The sequence below is a fragment of the Apteryx mantelli genome, chromosome 4 (assembly GCF_036417845.1).
Source record: "Apteryx mantelli isolate bAptMan1 chromosome 4, bAptMan1.hap1, whole genome shotgun sequence".
Classification (NCBI taxonomy): Eukaryota; Metazoa; Chordata; class Aves; order Apterygiformes; family Apterygidae; genus Apteryx; species Apteryx mantelli.
The window spans coordinates 45,567,485-45,583,972 of NC_089981.1; the positions used below are offsets into that span (position 1 = coordinate 45,567,485).

At 45.5% G+C, this 16,488-nt stretch overlaps 1 protein-coding gene across 1 annotated transcript in view; it reads left to right on the plus strand.

Annotated features, from left to right (window-relative positions):
* LRP4 (LDL receptor related protein 4) overlaps positions 1-16,364 on the plus strand; it is an 85,882-nt gene extending 69,518 nt beyond the window's left edge. The window contains exons 19-38 of the mRNA XM_067295668.1: positions 650-755; positions 1,978-2,179; positions 2,503-2,692; positions 2,948-3,079; positions 4,451-4,591; positions 5,308-5,394; positions 5,604-5,775; positions 5,862-6,024; positions 6,271-6,496; positions 7,841-8,144; positions 8,480-8,698; positions 9,009-9,143; positions 9,356-9,464; positions 9,788-9,932; positions 10,456-10,569; positions 10,904-11,027; positions 11,937-12,004; positions 12,592-12,679; positions 13,204-13,345; positions 15,114-16,364. Coding sequence (XP_067151769.1) covers positions 650-755; positions 1,978-2,179; positions 2,503-2,692; positions 2,948-3,079; positions 4,451-4,591; positions 5,308-5,394; positions 5,604-5,775; positions 5,862-6,024; positions 6,271-6,496; positions 7,841-8,144; positions 8,480-8,698; positions 9,009-9,143; positions 9,356-9,464; positions 9,788-9,932; positions 10,456-10,569; positions 10,904-11,027; positions 11,937-12,004; positions 12,592-12,679; positions 13,204-13,345; positions 15,114-15,449 — 3,203 coding nt within the window. The 3' untranslated portion in view covers positions 15,450-16,364. The remainder of the gene's footprint in view (positions 1-649; positions 756-1,977; positions 2,180-2,502; positions 2,693-2,947; positions 3,080-4,450; positions 4,592-5,307; positions 5,395-5,603; positions 5,776-5,861; positions 6,025-6,270; positions 6,497-7,840; positions 8,145-8,479; positions 8,699-9,008; positions 9,144-9,355; positions 9,465-9,787; positions 9,933-10,455; positions 10,570-10,903; positions 11,028-11,936; positions 12,005-12,591; positions 12,680-13,203; positions 13,346-15,113) is intronic.
* Positions 16,365-16,488: the final 124 nt, after the last annotated feature.

The window sequence follows — 16,488 nt, forward strand, 5'->3', positions numbered from 1 at the left end:
CACTTTACCTAGGGTTCAGTCTTCCTCACTAATCATGAAAATTCAGTAACAGCTGTGTAGTTCCACTTCTGTCTCATCCAGATCTGTCTGTGTCTGTCTGGCAAAAAATGAAGTTTCATCTCCTGTGTTTCTAACTAAGTGGGAGCTGATGTGGAATCTTTTGTTTAATTCTCTCTCTGCAGTATCCCCAACGCTAATTCTATAGAAAGGTTTGTATTAGAAGTCTAAGACCACTGTCGTCTTGTTGCAGGTGTGTGTGTATATATGTTCCAACAGTGTATCTTGGGGTAGAATCTTGCAGTAGGTAGAATTTGGAGGATGTTCCCTGCCTGAGAGTAATAGTTCAGAGAGATGTAAGGAAGGTGATTCTTTTCTAGCTGTTCTGTCATGCCTTCATAGATACCTTGGGGGCCTGGTAGAGTGCTGGTCGTCATCCATACAGGGCTCAGCACCAGTGATGACCAGGGAGCTGACATCAGAGACCTCATAGAAGGTGGTGCTTTCATCCATATTTCTTTACCTGCCTTCCAGATAGGATGAAGGATGGAAGGAGGAGAAGAATGCATTGCTGTATAGATGTTTTTTCCTTATCTCTTGTGTTTCCAGAGGATTTTGATTTCTCTCTAATTCTCTCTCTCAATCTTTGTAGGAACAGATCGGATAGAGGTCTCCAACACAGATGGGACCATGAGGACTGTTCTGATCTGGGAGAACCTTGACAGACCCAGAGATATCGTGGTGGACCCTGTTGGAGGGTGAGAGATTCTTTTTTCTGGGATGATACGGCAATTCTTGTGTATCTAAAGATGTTCAGGTTCTCTGTTTTTATACAATTGCCTTTCTCTCTGACATTTTTGTTCTACGACCTGCCAAAGTCTGAAAGGAGAGACTTGCTTTTGGATGCTAGTGGAACAAGATAAGCAGGGATAATTGCCTGTTAAGCTGTAGTGCTTGCAGGAGCTTGTCAGTGTTTCCATTTGCTTATCTTGGGGATTTAGTAACTAAAGATCTGGTGTAAAAATGTTAAGAATGAGTCTATTTAGATCATTTGTATCTTTATTTCACACCTATGTTGAATTTTTATTCAAGCTCTCTGCTTTTCAACTGCAGTTCAATCGGAGGAATTTCTCCCAGTAAATAAGTGTTGATCCCAAGTGAGTTCTAACGCTAGTGGTCTCTTGACCTCAGAGTATTGTGTCATTGAGAGCACTGAGGGATCAACTATGCCATGGAAAGCAAACCTGAGAAGAGTAACAGAAACGAATGGCTTCAATAAAGGCTTTTGCTTTTGAATCACAGGACTTGAAGAGCTGAGGCTAGCTTAGGGTGAATAGGCACAAGCTTGCCAGCCCTTGCTTTAGAACTATTGAAGGTCTTGAACGGAAGTATGCTATTCTTTCCTTGGCTGGATTACTGGAGGACTGGGGCTGCAAGAGTATAAATGTCCAGTGTCAGAGAGTGGGAAATAATTGCTTAATTATTAGGCCTTGTAAATACTTGAACACTTTTCTCCATGTTGTACTTAGGTCAGAGCATGGGCAGTAGAGGGGATATGAACTTTAGTATGGTTTTAGGAGTGTTACAAGAACCCAGGATTGGCCATAAAGACATTGTTAATCTGATGCTGCTTCCTGCTAGCTGCTGAAGGCACCAGGCTATTTTGCTTCTCTGTAACACTGCCTAGCTATAGAGGCAGTGGAGTGTATTCTGGAGTTCTTTCATCTGAATATGAGGAAAAATCTCTTTACTGTGAGGGTGACAGAACACTGGAACAGGTTGCCCAGAGAGTTTGTGGAGTCTCCTTCTCTGGAGATATTCAAAACCCACCTGGATGCAGTCCTGTGCAACATGCTCTAGGTGACCCTGCTTGAGCAGGGGGGTTGGACTTAGATGATCTCCAGAGGTCCCTTCCAACCTCAGCCATTCTGTGATTCTGTGATTCTGTAGGTATTCACTTCTTTCTGGGCTTGTGTTTAGGTTCATGTACTGGACTGACTGGGGAGCCAGCCCAAAGATTGAGCGTGCTGGTATGGATGCCTCAAACCGCTTGGTGATCATCTCCTCCAACCTGACATGGCCCAATGGTTTGGCTATTGACTATGAGTCACAGCGCTTGTACTGGGCAGATGCAGGCATGAAGACCATTGAGTATGCCAGCCTGGATGGGAGCAGCAGGAAGGTAAGGAAACCATTCTGGAGAAGGGAGCTTGGGAACCTGAGGTGTGAGTCCTAGAGCAAAGAGTGCTTATGGCCCCTGCCTCTCTTTCCAGTTGAAAGTGAAATCCCCAAATCAAGGCATGCTCAGCTGCTTTCACTGGGAGAGAAGAGCTCCCCTTCAGTTGCAAACTGTGAGGAAACATCTGTTTGAGGGTTCCTGCAGTCCCCATCCCTCTCCTTTTGCTGTGACTGTTCCTATGATGTTGAGAGGGGGCAAGGGAAAGCATATTGCCCTTAGTGACTTCTTAGTAACATTTTTTTGGGGGTTGGGGGTAATCTGACCAGGTGCTGATTAGGAGCAATCTGCCTCACCCCTTTGGACTTGCTCTTTATGGCGAGAGAATCTACTGGACAGACTGGCAGGCCAAAAGCATCCAGAGCGCAGATAGAAGGACTGGGCAGGCTCGGGAAACGCTGCAGGACAATCTGGAGAACCTTATGGATATTCATGTTTTCCACCGGCACAGGCCACCAGGTACAGAGCTCGCCCCAAGCCACGCTGAGCTGAGAGCTTGCTTGGGCTCTGGTATGTGGCATGGCTCTCCTGCAAGGAGTTGGTCTATCTGTTAGCCCTCAAAGCTTTAAGACTCTGGGTGGAATATGTGAGCATGAGAATAACTCTCATTTGTTTTTAAGGGTGTTTTCCTAAAATACATTTCTATAGCTGTTGCACCCATTATTTCTGCCTGTGCTACTGGCTTATGGATTTTTTTCTCCTCTTTTTCTATAGTGCACACAGCATGTGAAGTTAGCAATGGAGGTTGCAGTCACCTGTGCCTTCTGGCACCACTTCCAAAAGGTTACAGCTGTACCTGCCCTACTGGGATCAACCTGCAGTCTGATGGCAAGACCTGCTCCCCTGGTGAGTCTCCTTTGTAAGTTCCTCGTTGCAGTTGGATCTCAGCTACTTACTGCTCCTGCTTTGTTAGAGAAAATTCATTTTTGTGCATTTATCTGCTTTGCCCTTTGAAAAACCCACTAATGCTTGCACCTCTCGTTTGAGTGAGAACTACTATGAAGTAACCTGAGGGTATCTGGATTAATGCAGAGGAAATTTTCCTTGGAATTACAGTGGGCTTCACTAGATGTCACTTTTTCCCCATGCTTTTGCCCTAATCTTGAGGTGGATTCTCTTTTGACCTAGAAAGTGCTATACTCATTAACAGGTCTGTACACGCTCCTTCCATCAACCTTCTTCTTGGAGGGCTTTTGGCTTCAGGCTATGGTACATCTGCTTATTCATCTTAGCAGGAAAACTGACTTCTACTAATTCCTATTCCCTACACATGTTAGCAAGAATAACTTTTCCATGAGAGCACTCCTTTCCAACTTGGAAATAAAGATGTGTTCCATGTCACTCAGTAAAGTTCTCAGACCCCCATAAGCAGAGATCTGTCTGAGACTTACAGATTGGGGGCTGACCTGCTGGAAAGCAGCTCTGTGGAGAAGGACCTGGGAGTGCTGGTGGACACCAAGTTAAGCATGAGCCAGCAGTGTGCCCTTGTGGCCAAGAAGGCCAATGGTATCCTGGGGTGCATCAGGAAGAGTGTTGCCAGCAGGTCGAGGGAGGTGATTCTCCCCCTCTCCTCAGCCCTGGTGAGGCCACATCTGGAGTACTGCGTCCAGTTCTGGGCTCCCCAGTACAAGAGGGATGTGGCACTACTGGAGCAAGTCCAGCGAAGGGCCACAAAGATGATTAGGGGACTGGAGCATCTCTCTTATGAGGAAAGACTGAGAGAGCTGGGCCTGTTTAGCCTGGAGAAGAGAAGGCTGAGAGGAGATCTTATCAACGTGTACAAGTATCTGAAGGGAGGGTGTCAAGAGGATGGGACCAGACTCTTTTCAGTGGTGCCGAGCGACAGGACGCGAGGCAGTGGGCACAAACTGAAACACAGACACTTCCATCTGAACATGAGGAAAAACTTTTTCACTGTGAGAGTGACAGAGCACTGGAAGAGGTTGTCCAGAGAGGTGGTGGAGTCTCCTTCTCTGGAGATATTCAAAACGCGCCTGGACGCAATCCTGTGCAATGTGCTCTAGGTGACCCTGCTTGAGCAGGGGGGTTGGACTAGATGATCTCCAGAGGTCCCTTCCAACCTCAACCCTTCTGTGATTCTGTGACTTCCCCTTTTCCACTGAAGTGGAGATCAGTTCCAGAATGTTCAGTAAATGATGCTTGTAGTTGACTGGACTTGTCCTTTCCTGATACCTATCCATCTTCAACTCTCTGCAGGAATGACCAGCTTTCTGATCTTTGCCAGAAGGACTGACATCCGGATGGTCTCTCTGGATATTCCCTACTTTGCAGATGTCGTTGTCTCAGTCAATGTCACTATGAAAAACACCATTGCAGTTGGGGTGGATCCTCAGGAAGGTCTGAACTTTCTGATGTATCTAACTGCTTGTTGCAAAGGCAAAAATGACTTTAGTGTCTAGATGTCTGAGTAAAGACCCGGGCACAGATTTTACTGTAGGTTGTAAACTGGGGTAGATGTGTTTTTTTTCTACTAGATGCTGCAGCTATTTCTTTCCCATCAGTCCTGTCCTTATACAAAAGCAGACAACCCCAACTATGTGGAAGAAGCTGCCTAATATATCAGGTCAGGTTCCTGTGTAGCTTGGATTTAAGAAAGCTTGCCTCTCACTGAAGTCTGTTATAGCAATAAAGCTGAGTCAGGTGGCTGTTGGCTCATATGAAATATATGATGCTGAGCTGGATGTAAACCCACTGTGTATAGTAAGGTAGATAGTCTGATTACTGTCCTCTGGAACACTTGTCAAAATTAGATGTGGGATTCCATACTACTAGCTGGTAATGTGTTGCGTGTTTGTGGCCTTGTTAGAATAGCAGAGAGCTACCCAGAGACAGTGCTCTCACAACTTCTGGGAAGGATTGGAAGAAGAGATTTTGTACTATTTTATCACTCTCGCTGAATAGTCTTGTGCTGCTGTTATTCCTATACTATGAGATCTCTGTACTGAACAGCCTAGTTAGTAGTCAGAGTAATCTTGATGCTTATCCCCTGAAGACCTGGATTTGATTTTAAGGATTTTGCTGATTCTTTAGCTTCTCTTCCTTTTTTCATCCAGGAAAGGTTTACTGGTCAGACAGCACACTACGGAAGATCAGCCGGGCTGCCCTTGATGGCTCCCAATATGAGGACATCATCACCACAGGTACGAAGTATTTTGGCCTGGGAGCCTCCTGCTTCCACGCAGCTGCCAAAAGAGATCCTCTGAGTTTCCTGGTGGAAGATTCCTTAAATTTTGCAGGGCAGAGAGAGTCATAAGGCTTACTGCCTGATGGGTGCATAAAGCGAATATCAGGTATTCCTGACCAAGTTGGAAGGATGGGAAGTGACTGTTGTACCTTTCTGCTTTCTCAGGTCTCTTGACTACAGATGGGCTGGCCGTGGATGCTATTGGCAGGAAGATATATTGGACAGATACAGGAACAAACAGGATTGAAGTGGGCAACCTGGATGGCTCCATGAGGAAAGTCTTAGTCTGGCAGAACCTGGACAGCCCACGGGCAATAGCATTATACCATGAGATGGGGTTAGTGTTGTCAGGAGGTAATCTAGGGGTTGGAGAAGGAATTCTGATCTCTGCTGTTTCCTTAACACTTTCTGGCTTTTCCCCAGGTACATGTACTGGACAGATTGGGGTGAGAATGCCAAGCTGGAGCGCTCCGGGATGGATGGCTCAGGACGTGTGGTGCTGATCAGCAACAACCTGGGCTGGCCTAACGGACTGGCAGTGGACAAAGCTGGGTCCCAGCTGCTCTGGGCTGATGCACACACTGAGGTCCGATTCTGTTCTTCAACATTGCTCATTGCTAGGGCTCTGATAGCCTGGAGGCTGTTCTGAAGCTTTTGAGCAAGCTGTCTGAAGAATGAGGGGAACACAAGCTTTTCTGAGAGCTTGACCTGTGTGAAGGGAGGCTTGAGTAACATCATTTGCTTAGGCTCTGGTTTTCGCTTGATACAGGCACTACTGTTAACAGCAGTGGTGTTTTGCGTGTGGGGCTGATGTGCTTGCTTCTTTCTCCAGCGTATTGAGGCTGCAGATCTCAATGGTGCAAACCGCCGCACCCTGCTGTCCCCAGTGCAACATCCCTATGGCCTGACCCTGCTGGACTCTTACATCTACTGGACTGACTGGCAAACTCGCAGTATTCACAGGGCTGACAAGGATACTGGTGCCAATGTCGTCTTGGTGAGGGCAAACCTGCCCGGCCTCATGGACATTCAAGCTGTTGATAGGGCACGGCCCCTGGGTGAGTTGCTGAGCTGCTCCTGAGGCAGTGGTATCTGATTGTGGTGACTAGGGGGAGCCCTTAAGAGCTGTTATTGTAAAGGGTCCTTTGGGAAAGCATGAGTGATGGAAATAGAGCACTGCCTTCAAACTCAGCTTTTCTTTTCTTCCTCCCTCTTGTGTAAATATTTTTGTACTTCTCCCTGTTTACAAAGCTATATAGCTCTGGAATTTATTTTTTATTACTGTATACCTTTTGACTTTTTCCTCTCTCCTGTGTGCGCAAATGAGCTGTGCCCTGTTAGGCTTCATCAGTCTGCTGCTTCTAGACCTGTTTATGTTATTGGACGCTTTCCCTTTTTTAATTCTGAAAGGAGCTCATTCCTCTTATTCTAGTCACTGAAACCTTATTTCAAGTTCTAGTCATTTTTAGCCCAACTATTTCAGGCTTCATCTTCTTGTCCGCTTCTTTAGCAGCTCTTAATATATCACCCTTTCCAACTATTCTGTGCCAGAGTTAGAGTCTTTATGCTACTCTTTGGGGAACCTACAAAACCTCGTCTTGCCTCCCTGTTCTTCAGTGTGAGTTATTGCTGTGTGCTGTGTTTTCCTGTTGGTGGAATTCTTTTCCCCAATATCGTCTTCTACAGAAAACTCTGTGCTGCTTCCCCTGTGGCTCCTAACAGTAGAGCATCACCCCTGACAGTGTAACTTTAAGCCAACCTGAACTCCAGCCATCATATCCCTGTGGCCTTTCCCCCTTCCTCCCTGCACCTGTCTTCTAGGCTCATCCCTTCTTAATAAAAGTATATTGGCTTTTCAATTAATAATAAAAGAAAAAAAAGTAGTTAAGATATGACCCTAATATGTCAAGCACAGCAGGCTTCTCCGATGCCTTTGTTTATTTACCACTGTGTGCAGCTAACTTAAAACAGAAGCTTCTTTGTCATCCTGGCCTCTGGTGTGTTGTCATGCTGCTTCCCCACAGGGTGGGATCTTACTGTCGGCATTACCATTTGCAGCAATAACAGAGCTAAACTGCAGTCCTGTGAATCTCTCAGCATTTGGCTGTTCCTTTTTCCATGGGAAGACTGATTAGCAAGGAATACAGGTCAGGATTTTGCTTCTAATGCTCCCACTTCCACTGTGCCTTCCTGTCCTCCTTGCCCAACTGTGCCAATGCCAACAATGCATCTTGGAGGGGGAGGGAGGCAGTTTCTGTATGAAGGGCAGTAGATTTTCAGCAAGGCTGCAGTTAGGGTGAACTCAGCTGCTAGCAAGTTGTGCATGTGTGTAGTCTTTAAAGTAAAGTTTTGGTCTCTGGGACCACAGAGATCCTTAAACTACCCTTTCCCTACTTCTGAAGGCTTTAATAAATGTGGAGTTCGTAATGGTGGCTGCTCCCACCTTTGCTTGCCTCACCCCACTGGCTTCTCCTGTGCCTGCCCCACTGGCATCCAGCTGAAGAGAGATGAGCAGACATGTGATTCTTCTCCAGAGACTTACCTACTCTTCTCTAGTCGTGCCTCCATCCGTCGTATCTCGCTGGACACCAGTGACCACACAGATGTACACATACCTGTCCCTGAGCTGAACAATGTAATTTCTCTGGACTACGATAGTGTGGATGGCAAGATTTACTACACAGATGTTTTCCTTGATGTCATCAGGTAGGTGCCAGTCACCTGCTTGGCCAGTGCCCAGGTTACCCAGCCACTCATGCTGGGTATGCCACAGTGAGCTGTGGAGTGTGCCAATAAGTTGGGGAGACCATGAGATGCTGGCAGTACTCCACTGCTCAAACCCTGTATGCAGCACACAGTATCATGTGTATTACTGAACTAAGTGCTGAAGGTGTGTTTTACCTGCTGGAGACTGAGGAATGAGGCATTAGGGAGGTAGCTCTACAAAGTGGCCCTGTGACTGATGGATGTCGTGTGGAAGGGTAAAGGCTTTCCAGGAGCTAGCCATTCCTCACTGCCATTTGTCGTTGATTTCCATCCAGGCGGTCCGACCTGAACGGCAGCAACATGGAGACTGTTATTGGTCAGGGGCTGAAGACGACAGATGGCCTGGCAGTGGATTGGGTCGCCAGGAACCTCTACTGGACAGATACAGGACGCAATACCATCGAAGTAGCTAGACTGGATGGAAGCTCTAGGAAAGTGCTGATCAATAACAGCCTGGATGAGCCCCGAGCCATTGCTGTCTTTCCCAAGAAGGGGTAAGTGTGGGGCATTGGCCGGGGCAGAGAGAGGAGCTGTGCGGAGGCAGACTGGAGGAGGGGCATCTGAGAGGAAGAAGGGAACGTGCAGTGTGAATCTGCAGGTACCAGCAAAGGGCTAATGCTGAGTGACTGAGGTGATTGGGCAGACAGATTTGAAGGCTGGGGCACATATTTGGGAGAAGTAAGCTAAAGACCATATGAGGTTTTTTTGAAGCTGAAGAATACGGCAGTTTAATTCATAATTAAAACTTTCGGTGGACTGAATGAAATGTCCTTTTCCTCTTGCACTTGCCTTTTCTCTTTTTAGGTACCTCTTCTGGACAGATTGGGGTCATATTGCTAAAATCGAACGGGCAAACTTGGATGGCTCTGAACGTAAAATCCTGATCAACACTGACCTAGGATGGCCCAATGGACTGACCTTGGATTATGACACCAGGAGGTCAGTGAGAGAATCCAGCATGGGATTAAGAGATGTAATGATTTTTTTATTATTATTATTATTTTTTTTTTTTTGACTGCCTGAGCTTGATTTCTTGAAGTGTTTTGATTGGACTGATCTATCTTGGCTAGATCACTGGCTAGTGAATGACCAGAAAGTGAAGATGGAGTGTATAGGTGGAAACTCACCTCTTTCTTTCCCTTTTCCTCCAGGATTTACTGGGTAGATGCACATCTTGATCGCATAGAGAGTTGTGATCTGAATGGGAAGCTACGCCAAGTGTTGGTCAGCCAGGTGCCACATCCCTTTGCTGTGACACAGGTAAGAGGATTTTTCCCCTGCTGCCATTCTCCCAGTTGTGCTGAGTTTGGACAGTGAAGCATGGGGACAGGGGAATGTTGTAGTCTGGGTGAAACAGAGATGACTGAGGGGCTGGTACATTACTCTCCAGTGGCGCTAACAGAAATTTGAACTGCTCTGAGATGTAGACAATCATCTTCTTTATAATAAGAAGATAAGGGACTGGAAGGGCCTTTGTTTGGAGCCTTCTGTCACTGGGACATGTTTTTGGTGGGGGTTCTGTATCTATGTGGCTAAACATGCTAATAGCTGTGATTTCTCCTCCTTGCTAACTCCCTGAGCAGCAGGATAGGTGGATATACTGGACTGACTGGCAAACCAAATCTGTCCAGAGAGTGGACAAGTACTCTGGGCGGAATAAGGAAACAGTCCTGGCCAATGTTGAGGGACTGATGGATATCATTGTGGTTTCCCCTCAGAGACAGACAGGTAACCATGAGAATCTTGATTCTAGCAAATGCTAATTGTAGACAAAAAAACTCTAGAACCACTGCACTACTGTAGACATTAAATGAGGTTGGCATCCCTCAAACTGTTAGTGCATCTCCCGTCAGTTTTTCTGGGCACATTCTTTGCCTACCTCTGATGTTTCAGCCAAGTACGTGTTGACTGCTCTGTTATAGCTTTGATCAGCAAATATCATTTTCTGAGTTACTCACCTGACATTACCCTAAGACAGAAAAATGTAAGCTTGTTTTTATCTGTGCAGCTGTGTTGACTAGGCTCCTCTCTACTGATTTCTGGTGCCTTCCTTTCAAAACTGCCTTAATCCTACCAGTGTCTGGCTCCTGTCATCACTTTCTTAGGAGTCAGATGTTGGGATGTACTTTAAGGCACAGTAACTTGCTCTACTTCTAGGAAATCTCTCTGGCTCAGCACGAAAAAAAGGTTCTTGTTCTAAGCTTCTACCTAATTGTCTACTCCAGATTTAAAACTTGCTTTCTCCTTCCAGGTTCTAATGCTTGTGGAGTGAACAATGGAGGCTGCACTCATCTATGCTTTGCCAGAGCTTCTGACTTTATCTGCGTATGTCCAGATGAACCAGATGGGCGGCCCTGTTCCACTGGTGAGTTCAGAGAGAGTCTCACTTGGGTAGTAGCTTCTGTATGTGAGTCACAGCCACTACTTATGTGTTGATTATTCATGTGCCTATGGAAACCAGAGCATCTGAAGCTCTCCAGTGTGCAAAAACTTCTGCGCTTATACTTAGTCTTATACTGGAAGTAAAGCAGTTGTGAGCAACAGAATCTTCCCCTGTCCTTTCTACTGAGAGGCTGGGTTTGGAATGAGAAAGTTACTGATGTAGGTTCCTAAGCTTCCCTATTTCAGAAGCTCTCTTACCAGACTTGTTCATCTGTCCCACAAATTTGTGGTTCTTATTTTTCTCTGCATTGTTTTAGTTCCTGGTGTGGTGCCCCCTGGTCCTGAAACTACCAGTGTAAGTGAGAGAAGTCAGACACTGCCTGGCAGAGTAACTACCTCAACGACCAAACCTCTTACATCTCTGGAAGCAGCAGAAGGAAAGTAAGTGCTCTTTTTCTCTTGGAATTAGGATGGGACAGTCACAGATTGCACAAGATGCAACATGCAAGTCCCCTCTGTCTGTCATCATCCAAACATACTTCTCCCTGGCCAGAAGAGACCATTCCAGCCCCAAACTTTGTGTAAATAGTGGGGAAGACCATTCTGACAAAGAGAGAGTGCAGAACTCTGAGTTGGCAAGAGGTGCAGAGGTCTTTCTCTGCGTTCCATTAAAATGTGTCTCTAGGCTCACTGTGCTGTGAGAAGTGTTAAAATCCTCTTGAATTTCTGTTGTTCATTTGACTGATTTCCGAACTCCAATTTAAAGAACTTATTTCTGAGAGGAAGAGACAGGAGTCTGTTATTTTAATTCTCTCAAACACTTTACATGTGACCCAGACATCTGAGGAAATGGTTCTGCCCTGGCCCCAAGGGGTTAGCTTTTTGGGGACAGGACAGGGCCTTTGCAGCTCTAATGTTTAAGCTACAGTGCAAATAGTTAAAAGATTTTTTTTTTCCTGCTAATTCCCTACAGCCTGTTGTTCCTCCTGTCTGGCAAAAAATATATTCTGTAGTACGTGGCTGAGTTATTTTCAAGGCAAAACTTCCCCTCCTTTGTTGGGAATGATGTATTGGACAGAAATATCTTTCTGTGTTGACTTTATAAAGTTCTGATTTTTGCTTCAGGACTGATGCTGAAATTTATAGTCTGTTCTGTTGAAACATACACATAAATAAGGTCCTCTCTTCTGGACACAGACAGGTATTGGAGCAGAGAAAAGAGGGTTTCCTTCATAGAGTGGAAATGGAAGGAAAATCAGTGCTGGCCTGTCCAGTCCTGTGTTCTGATACCCAGAGAGAACCTGACTAATTTCAGTATCAGGGTACTAAATGTGTCCTTCTGTCATTCAGCTGCTCTGATAAAGATGCCAGGCGAGGCTTGTGTACCCGTGACAATGAGGCAGTGCTTGCAACCATGGGTGAGTTCCTTTCCTTTACTCTCCTCCACTAGTGTTGTTCTTCCAGATGTGCCCAGGGCATTTTAATCCATAGTGTTTGAAACTCAAACTTGAATTCCTCAAATGCCTTCTGAGCAGAGCACAATGTATCTTGAGGGTGAATATCAGTTGTGCTCATTCATTAGCCTACATGGGGACTTTTCCAAATGACTGTTTTGTCTGAAGAATATGACTGTTTTCCTTTCTCACCTACTTCATCCATTGGAGTCTTTCCATTAAGAACTCTTTCTTCACCATCCCTTTTGTGTTACATTGAAGATGGCTGACAAGGGTAACTGTTTCCTGCTGCAGGAGTAATCTGTCAGCAAGGAGGTCTAACTCATCCTTATCTGACCCCATTACCAAGATCTTCTCACTGCTTCTGGTTTGCTGGGGCCTGGGTGGGAGGAAGGGATTTGTTTATATGATGCCAAACAACCCCCCCTGCTAAACCTTGGTGTATTGACCTTTCACTTTGCATACTTCCATAGGAGGTGTTATACTAAGGTCAGTATTATCCTGTGGAATTTAAGGAGATTGCTTAACTTACCTTTGCTGTTCGTTTTCAGGAGAAGGATTGCACGTTAGCTACATTATTGGAGGCCTTCTCAGCATCTTGTTTATTTTGCTGCTTATTGCTGCTTTAATTATATATAGGTAAGTGATCTTCCCCCTCTCCTGGATCATGGTAAAATGTAGCCTTGTGGGAGAAGAAAGCTTCTGAAGAATATCTAGTCTTTCCTTACTGCGATTTACAATTCCTTTGTTTTGTCGGAAGCAGTGTTTGATTTTATTTGCAAGGTTTGAGTCCTGTTCCTTTAAAGTGTGGGGCATGCACCTTTTTTATTTTGTTCCTTATGGGCTAAATGTTCTGCAGAGAGCTTGGGAATAATGGATAGGGATGTGAGGTATTTGTATCTCAGTACATGTGTGAGGCCGTGTGTTTCCTGCTGGGTAGTCTCTCCAGTTATTGCCAGTATCGCTTTTGGGGTTGCATGGCAGTGCCATGCTGCACTGGTAGCTAGTGAGTGTACTGGCAGCTGAAGAGCTTGATGATACCAATGTTCTCTGACTTTGAGGGACAGTGAAGATTGCTTGAGCTTTCACCTTGTTGAGTGCTCAGGAACTTCAGATCCTGGCAGTAGGACCCTGTGTCTTTTTTGACTGCTCTCTTCCTTTAGGCATAATAAATCCAAGTTCACAGACCCTGGCTTGGGGAACCTAACCTACAGTAATCCTTCATATCGGACGTCTACCCAGGAGGTGAAGATTGAAACAATTCCCAAACCAGCCATGTACAACCAATTGTGCTATAAAAAAGAGGTAAGAGCTGCTACTAAGGATATGGGGACCCAGCTCAAGCTGCTGCTGAGCTACAGGCCTTGGTATGTGAAAATGCTGCAACTTGTCAGCATTTACTTCTAGTAAACCAGTCAGATTCCTATGGATCAACTAGCAGCACTTCTCCTTAAGTGAGTTGTAGCAACATATACCTGCATTTAGTTTTCTGCTTCCTCCTCATTCCCAGTGTCCTGTATTTCTCTTGCACTGGGCCCTGGCCATCAAAGTAAAGGAGTCAAAGGGAATCGTCTTCCCTGGAAACAGTCCTGTTCAGTGAGTGTTGCCCCAAGATTGCTTTGGACAGTCACCAGGGAAATCAGGCAGCTAGAAAGGGTTTGATGATAAGAACATGGCTTCTGGCTGTGCACTACGTGGAAGGGGTGGGATAGGGAGAGAACTGGAGCCCATAATAAATGAGCACTTTAAAGGCGTTGCAGAGGTCCACCCTGTCACACACACAGGGGATTTAATATGATGTCTTGCAGCACTTCGTTTCTCCTCTGTTTTCTCCTCAGAAGCTTTCTTATCACTCAGATAGCTTCTCATCTTCCCTCTTCTGATTTCCGTCCACATCCTCATGTCAGGTATCACTACTCTGTGTAATGTGTTTGATCCTGCCTCCCTCACTCAAGCTCTGTTGTGTGGCTCTAGCACTGTCCCCTACTAATTGTTCTTTCTGGCTTTTTCCTGCTTTTTATGTCCTTGAACCAGCTCTACTGTTTGCAAGAAAGTAGAGGTCATTTTCTAGGGCAGATCCCTTGGTTTTGGTTTGGCTACTTCATATGGGAGGTTTGAAAAAAGATAATTTCTGTAGGAGTATTTACAATATTCTGTTAGATCACTTAGTCCCTTTTAGCAGGGATCCTGGCAGAACTTTTGTAGAGAAGAGTTTCCCCTGGCCTTGTTTTTCAAATGTGCCATCCAATAGATTTCCAAAACTTTCCTGCTGTTTTAGCCTTGTGTACTAAGGACAAGCCAGGATGATTTCTCTGGGAATCTAAATCCTTTCCACTTTTCTTTTAATCTTGCTGCTTCTAAGTGTACTCAGATGTATTGTCCCTCACTCCACTCTCTCCTCAGGGTTTACATCAGTTATTCTAATGCTGCTTATTTGTCACTGAGCCAAGCTATACAGATTTTACTACTTTAATCTCAGTGTGGTCCCGTTAGCCTCTGATCATTTCTGTTGTCTCCCTATAATCTGCTTTCCTTGTATCACTATGAGGCTCAGAGTAGACAGTGGTATTCTAGGTGGGCTTCCTTGAGAGTTGCATCTAGAGTGACTTAGATACAAGAACATTGCAGATTTATAATCAACTCCCTACCCTACCCATTTTTACCCTGAAGTCTTCTGGCTGTTTCTGCTTCCCAGCATTGTTTTGGGGGGGGGTTGTTTGTTTGTTTTTGGTTTTTTCCTTTCTTTTTAGGCTCAGTGTTGTTCTTGCCCCCTGCTGTCATGGATTATAGTTAGTTGAATTAGAAGATCTGCCTCATCTTCATTCCCCTTCCATAATTTGAAGGCTCCTAGAGTCTGGAATGAGAGCTCTTGCAGGGAGGATTCATGCAGGGGGTGAAGAACTGAAGGGAAATTTAGAACAGGTTCTGCCATTGTGATGGTCAGAGCCAGTGGCTCTTTACATTGAGGTCCAGCCTTTTGTCTGCTTCACTATCTTCATTCCAGCTCTGCTTTGCTCTTTGCCCTATTTCTCCATAGATGTATTGTGTTTTCATTCACATGTCTGCTCCCTAGGCTGGTCCTGATCATGGCTACACCAAGGAGAAGATCAAGATTGTGGAGGGGATTTGCCTTTTGTCCAGTGATGACTCAGAATGGGATGACCTTAAACAGATTCGGAGCTCCCGAGGAGGGATCCTCCGAGACCACGTCTGTATGAAGACAGACACGGTCTCTATTCAAGCTAGTTCTGGTTCGCTGGATGACACTGAAACTGAGCAGCTGCTACAGGAAGAACAGTCTGAGTGCAGCAGTGTCAACACAGCAGCAGCCACTCCTGAACGGCGTGGCTCGCTCCCAGACACAGGCTGGAAGCACCAACGCAAGCCATCCACGGAGAGCGAGGTCTAAAGCACGCGCTGCTTTGGAGATGCTTGTACCCTCCCTAGCTTCCACTCTGCACAAAAAAGATGGGACTCTGCCTGCCAAGCAAGGAAGGGTGCAGAGACTAGCCTCTCTTGCAAGGGGCCTGGAGACTGTGACTGCCTTTCAGCAAGGAGCTTGGGCAACTGTCCTGTTGTGGGTGGTTGGAGAAGGAGGGTGGGTAGGTTGGAACCCAGAGACCCTTTTGGCTCATTTCACTGTCTGTGGTTTATTTATATGTTCCCTTTTCCTGGAAGCTGCCACATTAACTTTTACAGTGACTCCTCTGGCCGGAGTCTGGTTCAGATTCTGTCTTCTCAGGCACCCTGCAAATCCTGCACAGTTCAGCTCACAGTTGATGCCCATGAAGAGAGCAGAGCTGCTTCATTGTTAGCTCCTGGTCACAGAAGTTCCCCTAGTCATTCCAGCACTAGCAGCACTCTGAGGCTTTGTGTTGTGGGGTCTCTGACTTGAGAAATGTCTCAGAATAGATGGGGTATGCTTTGGGGCTGAAGGGGACAGTGACACAGTATCAAGTCACCTTTTAAGGGTGTAAAGAGAGTAACTGCACTTGCCATGATTCACTTCATGAAAGCATCACTGCTTACTTTTCCACCTGCTAGTAAAAACCTTAATGAATTCTGGGATTGGAGCACTGTGTCTGTTGCTGGCAATGGACACTGCTCCTGTTCACCCCTTTTCTGTTAAAATATGTTTCTATTCTGGAAAAACAAGTCAGCAAATGGTCCTTTCAGAATTGTTTCCTCTAGGTACTGGAGTCAGAGTGCTGTATTCAAGGAAAAGATAAATTAGTATTGTTCTTAGCTCTACCAAGCTGATGGGAGGAAATGTATCTCAGCAAACACTAGATTTTACTTTTTTTCATAACTGATACACGCACACACACACACACACACACATATATATCTGTGTATATATATGTGTGTGTGTGTGTGTGTATATATATATATATATATATATATATATATATAGACAGAGAGAGAAAAAAATTTGCTTAATTCCCACA